The sequence below is a fragment of the Cherax quadricarinatus genome, chromosome 47 (genome assembly GCF_038502225.1).
Source record: "Cherax quadricarinatus isolate ZL_2023a chromosome 47, ASM3850222v1, whole genome shotgun sequence".
Lineage (NCBI taxonomy): Eukaryota > Metazoa > Arthropoda > Malacostraca > Decapoda > Parastacidae > Cherax > Cherax quadricarinatus.
The window spans coordinates 25141243-25151242 of NC_091338.1; the positions used below are offsets into that span (position 1 = coordinate 25141243).

A 10000-nucleotide genomic window follows, 5' to 3' on the forward strand; every position below is an offset into this window, starting at 1 on the left:
AGGAAAGACTGGGAGTTAGAGCTCCAAAAAAGGGAGGAAGGAAGATGGGGGAAGGGGAAGATAGTAGAGCTTGGTAAGAAAATGGAGGAGCGGATAGCTGAAGAGTGAAGGAAGTGGGAAGTACAGGCCTTAGCAGCAGAAGCTTAGGATACAGTGCTTAGAAGAGAAACTGCAAAGCCTGAAACAGATTAGAGAGACAAATGACAATTCAGACGTGACATCAGGAAATTCAAAGTCAGGCGCAGACAAGGGGATGGTAAGGCAACAACGGAGACATGCCGTACAGGAAGGTCCCTATCAGACCCACGTGGGGCCAGGGAAAAGACGACGAGCACACTGAGATCAAACGACAGGTCTGAAGACAATGATGGAAATTCAGAGTCAGGCGCAGACAAGGGGATGGTAAGCAACAACGGAGACATGCCGTGACACGAAGGACCTCCCATCAGACCCACGGGGGCCAGGGAAAAGACGATGAGCACACTAAGATCAAGCGGACAGGTCCGAAGAAAATGAAGGTTTGTTATATGCAGAGGTTCTAACAGCCAACTGCAGTAGCAAGGGACAGCTGGCCAGGAAAGACAGTCCACTGAGAATAGATGTTTCAGATATGACAGGGACTGGAAGGCAAGAACATGTCAATGGAAGGAAACAAAATGCCTCAGAGGAAGCAGATGGAGACTCAGTGGGAGGAGGAAAGGGCGAGGTCATGTTTTTTGTGTACGGCTGCCCAGCCTAAGGGGGCCAACTTTGAAGAAATAAAACAGGAGGAGAAAAATTATTGAAGGCATCATGAAAACAATAGGGGAGGGCAATATGACCCAGGTGACAAATTTTCAGAGAATTGGGTGGTTTGCAGTGGAAGGATACGGCCTGTCAGGAGTAACTTTCAAGGAAGAATCAGTTCGAATCAGGATTCTGCAAGAGAAAGCAAGACTGAGAGACAAAGAGGGGTACCAGAGAGTATACCTCGACCGCGACAGAACACAAGAAGAAAGGACTACACTGAAAGAGAGGGTACAGAGACGCAAGGAGGAACGAGAAGCAATGAAAATGAGCAGGACCCAGACACAGGAGGAAGGGCAAACACACCCCACAGAATCTCCCACCAAAAGACCCCACCCCACCCGACATTCCCAACGCAACTGAGCAACCTATACTCCAACCCACTCACTGTTCCTCTGCCACCAACCCCATATCACAAACCTCACCCCAACAGCTGTCCCTTATGGGCATTCTGACCCCACCCCCATCAACACATACCCCACCTACACCACAGCCCCATATAGGCCCCCACCAAGGCTCCTCCCCTCCCCAACCCCAATATACTTGCATGACCACAATGATAGAAAAAGAAACTAAAGGTTTGGTACACAAATGCGGATGGAATAATGAATAAACATGAGGAGTGGAATGAAAGAATCAGTGAAAAATCCCCCAGACATCATAGCAGTCACAGAAACAAAACTCGCTGAGATAATAACAGACACAATCTTCCCAACAGGATATCAGATCCTGAGGAAAGATAGAAGGAGTAGAGGGGGAGGAGGGGTTGCACTGCTCATAAAACACCAATGGGGATTTGAGGAAATGGAAGGCATGGACATGATTGGAGAAAGAGACTACATTGTAGGTACAATTCAGTCCGGAGAACATAAAGTAGTCATTAGAGGATGGTAACCCACCACAGAACTGCAGGAGGCCAAGAGAGGAGTAGAAGAAAACAACAGGGTGATGGTGGACACACTGGCTGAGGTGGCAAGAAGAGCTCACTCGAGCAGAGCAAAGTTACTGGTAATGGGCGATTTCAACCACCAGGGAGATCGACTGGGAAAACCTGGAGCCACATGGGGGTCCTGAAACATGGAGAGCCAAGATGATGGATGTGGTACTTGAAAACCTCATGCATCAACATGTCAGGGACACAACCAGAGAGAGAGGGGAGGATGAGCCAGCAAGACTGGATCTTGTGTTCACCCTGAGCAGTTCAGACATCGAGGACATCACTTACGAGAGGCCCCTTGGAGCTAGCGATCATGTGGTTCTGAGTTTTGACTATATAGTAGAGTTACAAGTGGAGAAGGTAACAGGAACTGAAGGGGACAGGCCAAACTATAAAAGGGGGACTACACAGGTATGAGAAACTTCCTGCAGGAGGTTCAGTGGGACAGAGAAATGGTAGGAAAATCAGTAAACGAGATGATGGAATATGTGGCAACAAAGTGCAAGGAGGCAGAGGAAAGTTTTGTTCCCAAGGGAAACAGAAATAATAGGAAGACCAAGACGAGTCCTTGGTTTACCCTGAAGGTGTAGGGAGGCAAAAGCTAAGTGCAACAGAGAATGGAAAAGGTACAGGAGGCATAGGACCCAGGAAAACAAGGAGATTAGTAGAAGAGCCAGAAACGAGTATGCGCAGATAAGGAGGGAGGCCCAGAGACAGTATGAAAACGACATAGCATCGAAAGTCAAATCTGACCCGAAACTGCTGTATAGCCACATTAGGAAGAAGACGACAGTCAAGGACCAGGTGATAAGGCTGAGGAAAGAAGGTGGAGAACTCACAAGAAACGATCAAGAGGTATGTGAGGAGCTCAACACGAGATTTAAGGAAGTATTTACAGTAGAGACAGGAAGGACTCTGGGGGGACAGACCAGATGGGGACACCAACAAGGAATACACCAACAAGTGTTGGACGACATACATACAGATGAGGAGGAGGTGAAGAAACTGCTAAGGGACATCGATACCTCAAAGGCAATGGGACCGGACAACATCTCTCCATGGGTCCTTAGAGAGGGAGCAGATATGTTGTGCGTACCACTTACCACAATCTTCAACACATCCCTGGAAACTGGGCAACTACCTGAGGTATGGAAGACAGCAAATGTAGTTCCCATTTTCAAAAAAGGAGACAGAAAAGAGGCACTAAACTATAGACCTGTGTCATTGACGTGTATAGTATGCAAAATTATGGAGAAGATTATCAGGAGGAGAGTGGTGGAGCACCTGGAACGGAACAGGAGTATAAATGCCAACCAGCACGGATTCACGGAAGGCAAATCCTGTGTCACAAACCTTCTGGAGTTTTATGATAAAATAACAGAAGTAAGACAAGAGAGAGAGGGGGTGGGTTGATTGCATCTTCTTGGACTGCAAGAAGGGCTTTGACACAGTTCCTCACAAGAGATTAGTGCAGAAGCTAGAGCATCAGGCGCATATAACAGGAAGGGCACTGCAATGGATCAGAGAATACCTGACAGGGAGGCAACAACGAGTCATGGTACGTAATGATGTATCACAGTGGGCACCTGTGACGAGCGGGGTCCCACAGGGGTCGGTCCTAGGACCAGTGCTATTTTTGGTATATGTGAACGACATGACGGAAGGGTTAGACTCAGAAGTGTCCCTGTTTGCAGATGATGTGAAGTTAATGAGGAGAATTAAATCTGATGAGGACCAGGCAGGACTTCAAAGAGACCTGGACAGACTGGACACCTGGTCCAGCAAATGGCTTCTCGAATTTAATCCTGCCAAATGCAAAGTCATGAAGATAGGGGAAGGGCACAGAAGACCACAGACAGAGTATAGGCTAGGTGGCCAAAGACTGCAAACCTCACTCAAGGAGAAAGATCTTGGGGTGAGTATAACACCGAGCATGTCTCCGGAAGCACACATCAATCAGATAACTGCTGCAGCATATGGGCGCCTGGCAAACCTGAGAACAGCATTCCGACACCTTAGTAAGGAATCATTCAAGACACTGTACACCGTGTATGTCAGGCCCATACTGGAGTATGCAGCACCTGTTTGGAACCCGCACTTGATAAAGCACGTCAAGAAACTAGAGAAAGTACAAAGGTTTGCAACAAGGTTAGTTCCAGAGCTAAGGGGAATGTCCTATGAAGAAAGATTAAGGGAAATCGGCCTGACGACACTGGAGGACAGGAGGGTCAGGGGAGACATGATAACGACATATAAAATACTGCGTGGAATAGACAAGGTGGACAAGGACAGGATGTTCCAGGGAGGGGACACAGAAACAAGAGGCCACAATTGGAAGTTGAAGACACAAATGAGTCAGAGAGATAGTAGGAAGTATTTCTTCAGTCATAGAGTTGTAAGGCAGTGGAATAGCCTAGAAAATGACGTAGTGGAGGCAGGAACCATACACAGTTTTAAGACGAGGTTTGATAAAGCTCATGGAGCGGGGAGAGAGAGGGTCTAGTAGCAACCGGTGAAGAGGCGGGGCCAGGAGCTAGGACTCGACCCCTGCAACCACAAATAGGTGAGTACAAATAGGTGAGTACACTGTGACCAGCGGGGTCCCACAGGGTCAGTCTTAGTACCAGTGCTGTTTCTGGTATTTGTGAACGACATGACGGAAAGAATAGACTCAGAAGTGTCCCTGTTTGCAGATGACGTGAAGCTGATGAGAAGAATTCATTCAATCGAAGACCAGGCAGAACTACAAAGGGATCTGGACAGGCTGCAGACCTGGTCTAGCAATTGGCTCCTGGAGTTCAACCCCACCAAGTGCAAAGTCATGAAGATTGGGGAAGGGCAAAGAAGACCGCAGACGGAGTACAGTCTAGGGGGCCAGAGTCTACAAACCTCACTCAAGGAAAAAGATCTTGGGGTGAGTATAACACCAGGCACATCTCCTGAAGCGCACATCAACCAAATAACTGCTGCAGCATGTGGGCGCCTAGCAAACCTCAGAATGGCATTCCGACATCTTAATAAGGAATCGTTCAGGACCCTGTACACCGTGTACGTTAGGCCCATATTGGAGTATGCGGCACCAGTTTGGAACCCACACCTAGCCAAGCACGTAAAGAAACTAGAGAAATTGCAAAGGTTTGAAACAAGATTAGTCCCAGAGCTAAGAGGTATGTCCTACGAGGAGAGGTTAAGGGAAATCAACTTGACGACACTGGAGGACAGGGGAGATAGGGAAGACATGTTAGCGACATACAAAATACTGAGAGGAATTGACAAGGTGGACAAAGACAGGATGTTCCAGAGATGGGACACAGCAACAAGGGGACACAGTTGGAAGTTGAAGACACAGATGAATCACAGGGATGTTAGGAAGTATTTCTTCAGCCACAGAGTAGTCAGGAAGTGGAATAGTTTGGGAAGCGATGTAGTGGAGGTAGGATCCATACATAGCTTTAAGCAGAGGTATGATAAAGCTCATGGTCCAGGGAGAGTGACCTAGTAGCGACCAGTGAAGAGGCGGGGCCAGGAGCTAGGAATCGACCCCTGCAACCTCAACTAGGTGAGTACAACTAGGTGAGTACACACACACACACACACACACACACACACATACGATGAGAGCAACAGAGGAATGGTCGACACACTAGCCGAGGTGGCCAGGAGAGCAAAGTTACTAGTTATGGGTGATTTCAATCACAATGAGATTGACTGGGAAAACCTGGAGCCCCATGGGGGTCCCGAAACATGGAGAGCCAAGATGATGGATGTGGTACTGGAAAACCTCATGCATCAACATGTTAGAGACACTACCAGAGATAGAGGAGAGGATGAACCAGCAAGACTGGACCTTGTATTCACCTTGAGCAGTTCGGACATCGAGGATATCATGTATGAAAGGCCCCTGGGAGCTAGTGATCATGTGGTTCTGTGCTTCGACTACATTGTTGAGCTCCAAGTGGAGAGAGTAGCAGGAATAGGGTGGAAAAAACCAAACTACAAAAGGGGGAACCACTCAGGCATGAGGAACTTCCTTCAAGACATTCAGTGGGAGAGGGAACTGACAGGAAAACCAGTACAAGAAATGATGGACTATGTGGCAACAAAATGCAAGGAGGCAGAGGAGAGGTTTGTTCCCAAGGGAAACAGAAATAATGGGAAGAACAGAACGAGTCCATGGTTCACCCAAAGGTGTAGGGAAGCAAAAACTAGGTGTACTAGAGAATGGAAAAGGTACAGAAGACAGAGAACTCAGGAAAATAAAGAGATTAGCCGAAGAGCCAGAAACGAATATGCACAGATAAGAAGGGAGGCTCAGCGACAATATGAAAATGACATAGCATCGAAAGCCAAGACTGACCCGAAGCTGTTGTACAGCCACATCAGGAGGAAAACAACAGTCAAGGACCAGGTAATCAGACTGAGGAAGGGTGATGGGGAATTCACAAGAAACGACCGAGAGGTATGTCAGGAGCTCAACACGAGATTTAAAGAAGTATTTACAGTGGAAACCAGTAGGACTCCAGGAAATCAGAACAGGGGGGTACACCAGCAAGTGCTGGATGAGGTACATATAACCAAGGAGGAGGTGAAGAAGCTGCTATGCGAACTTGATACCTCAAAGGCGGTGGGACCAGACAACATCTCTCCATGGGTCCTTAAAGAGGGAGCAGAGATATTGTGTGTGCCATTAACAAAGATCTTCAACACATCATTTGAAACTGGGCAACTCCCTGAGGTATGGAAGATGGCAAATGTAGTCTCAATTTTTAAAAAGGGAGACAGACATGAGGCACTAAACTACAGACCTGTATCACTAACGTGTATAGTATGCAAGGCCATGGAGAAGATCATCAGGAGGAGAGTGGTGGAGCACCTGGAAAGAAACAAGTGTATAATTGACAACCAGCACGGTCTCAGGGAAGGAAAATTCCTGTGTCACAAACCTACTAGAGTTTTATGACAAGGTGACAGAAGTAAGACAAGAGAGAGAGGGGTGGATCGACTGCATTTTTTTGGACTGCAAGAAGGCCTTCGACACAGTTCCTCACAAGAGGTTACTGCAAAAGCTAGAGGATCAGGCACACATAACAGGAAAGGCACTGCAATGGATCAGAGAATACCTGACAGGGAGGCAACAACGAGTCATGGTACGTGACGAGGTGTCAGAGTGGGCGCCTGTGACAAGAGGGGTTCCACAGGGGTCAGTCCTAGGACCTGTGCTGTTCTTGGTATATGTGAATGACATAACGGAAGGGATAGACTCAGAAGTGTCCTTGTTTCCAGATGATGTGTAGTTAATGAGAAGAATCAAATCGGATGAGGATCCGGCAGGACTACAAAGAGACCTGGACATGCTACAAGCCTGGTCCAGCAACTGGCTCCCTGAGTTTAACCCTGCCAAATGCAAAATCATGAAGATTGGGGAAGGGCAAAGAAGACCGCAGACACAATATAGTTTAGATGGCCAAAGACTGCAAACCTCACTCAAGGAAAAAAGATCTGGGGGTGAGTATAACACCGAGCATATCTCCTGAGGCGCACATCAATCAGATAACTGCTGCAGCATACGGGCGCTTGGCAAACCTACGGATAGCGTTCCGATACCTCAGTAAGGATTCGTTCAAGACTCTGTATACCATTACGTCAGGCCCATACTGGAGTATGCAGCACCAGTTTGGAATCCACACCTAGTCAAGCACGTCAAGAAATTAGAGAAAGTGCAAAGGTTTGCAACAAGACTAGTCCCAGAGCTACGGGGATTGTCCTACGAAGAAAGGTTGAGGGAAATCGGCCTGACGACACTGGAGAACAGGAGGGTCAGGGGAGACATGATAACGACATATAAAATACTGCGCGGAATAAACAAGGTGGACAAAGGCGGGATGTTCCAGAGAAGGAACACAGACACAAGAGGTCACAATTGGAAGTTGAAGACTCAGATGAATCAAAGGGATGTTAGGAAGTATTTCTTCAGTCATAGAGTAGTCAGGCCGTGGAATAGCCTAGAAAGTGACGTAGTGGAGGCGGGAACCATACATAGTTTTAAGGTGAGGTATGATAAAGCTCATAGGGCAGGGAGAGGGAGGACCTAGTAGCAATCAGCGAAGAGGCGGGGCCAGGAGCTATGAATCGACCTCTGCAACCACAAATAGGTGAGTACAAATAGGTAAGCACATACACACATGTACTCGTATATAACACTGTCTTGCCAGAGGCGCGCCTTCACTACAATTCCAAAACTGCCACATATCGCCACCCGTCCTTGAGAGCGGAGGTACTGTATTATCCATATATATATATATATATATATATATATATATATATATAGAGAGAGAGAGAGAGAGAGAGAGAGAGAGAGAGAGAGAGAGAGAGAGAGAGAGAGGGAGAGAGAGAAAGAGAGAGAGAGAGAGAGAAAGAGAGAAAGAGAGAGAGAGAGAGAGAGAGAGAGAGAGAGAGAGAGAGAGAGAGAGAGAGAGAGAGAGAGAGAGAGAGAGAGAGAGAGAGAGAGAGAGAAAGAGAAAGAGAAAGAGGGAGAGAGAGAGAGAGAGAGAGAGAGAGAGGAGAGAGAGAGAGAGAGAGAGAGAGAGAGAGAGAGAGAGAGAGAGATAGAGAGAGAGAGAGAGAGAGAGAGAGAGCAAGAGAGAGAGAGAGAGAGAGAGAGAGAGAGAGAGAGAGAGAGAGAGAGAGAGAGAGAGAGAGAGAGAGAGAGAGAGACGGATAAGCCACCAAAGTGTAATTCATCGATAAAGGTATCAGGGAAATTATATACAGAAATAGTTCAAGTAAGTTTTTATTTCGCTAATTAAAATTGCTGAAACAGTGACACCTTGACTGCAAACAGTCACAGATCGAACCATCTCTTACAAGGACTTTCTGTTTTTACAGTTCTATTAATGTACTGTATTTCAGGTAGTGACATCATGTCAGGGAACGAAGTCCTGTTTTACGGTCGTCGGAAACAAGCACAGAAGGTGGTAATCCCCGGGGGAGTGGCCCATGTCTTCTTTTACTCCACTGAGAGCGTCTTCGACGCCACCGGCTTCAACATAACATACAACTCCACAAGTAATGATAAGCCTCCCTCTGTGAATTAGTTTCTAACATTTATTTCAATGGAAATCAATCTTAACAGAAATTTTTTCATGATATTATAGGTACGTGCAATGTAAAAAAATATAACGTACAGATATTCTTAGTTCTGAAAGGTTTTTCATTCGACTTTCCGATGCTTGTATGGTGGTAGAGTTGGTATGCAATATCAATATTATAATGAAGAAGACATGTGCAACACCTGGGTATCTTTTATATGAAGACTTTTCGCCAACTAGTGGGTTATTAATTCAATATTTGTTGGTGTTGAAACTAGAGACAGGAGAGGACAAGGTAATCAGTTCCTCAGCCTGGATGTTCACCTCGTTTTCTGTTCTCTTGGAGATGAACAACGCTCCTGGAGACACGAGCGTTGACGGAAGACAACGTAGACGAGGTGGAGAGGATGTTGCACATGTATCTTGCTCACATATACTTAGTATTGCACATATATCTTGCTCACACATACTTAGTGTTGCACATGTATCTTGGTCACATATACTTAGTATTGCACATGTATCTTGGTCACATATACTTAGTATTGCACATATATCTTGCTCACACATACTTAGTGTTGCACATGTATCTTGGTCACATATACTTAGTATTGCATATATATCTTGCTCACACATACTTGGTGTTGCACATGTATCTTGGTCACATATACTTAGTGTTGCACATGTATCTTGGTCACATATACTTAGTATTGCACATATATCTTGCTCACATATACTTAGTGCTGCACATATATCTTGCTCACACATAGTGTTCAAACATTTCCTGAAAATAAAGTAATGACATTTCCCGGTACCTAAAGGTATTTATTATGACTCTGCTACATATTATATCAAGTACCTTGAGACTTCTTTGAATTAACTATATTGATTCCCAGATACAATTCTACTGATAATCTTGCACAGCAAATGACTCATTTTGGAAATTTAGCTAAATTTTTATTATAAATACAATATTGAAATATATGATTTATGGAGCTGCAGTCATCTTGAAATTACCTATTATATAATTACTCTTACAAAGTTTTTGTCTTGATCTTTTTTTATCAGAAAAAGATGAAGACAAAGATCGACTAAATTTTGGTCACACATTGTAACTATTATATTAAAAATAGTACTGGAACATTGCGAGATTACCTAATTCTGATGAAATTAAGAAAAATTAAACTGGGTG

General features: G+C 45.5%; 1 protein-coding gene across 1 annotated transcript in view; it reads left to right on the plus strand.

Annotated features, from left to right (window-relative positions):
* LOC128696579 (uncharacterized) overlaps positions 1 to 10000 on the plus strand; it is an 80475-nt gene that overhangs the window by 35895 nt on the left and 34580 nt on the right. Inside the window, exon 4 of the mRNA XM_070094764.1 lies at positions 8633 to 8788. Coding sequence (XP_069950865.1) covers positions 8633 to 8788 — 156 coding nt within the window. The remainder of the gene's footprint in view (positions 1 to 8632; positions 8789 to 10000) is intronic.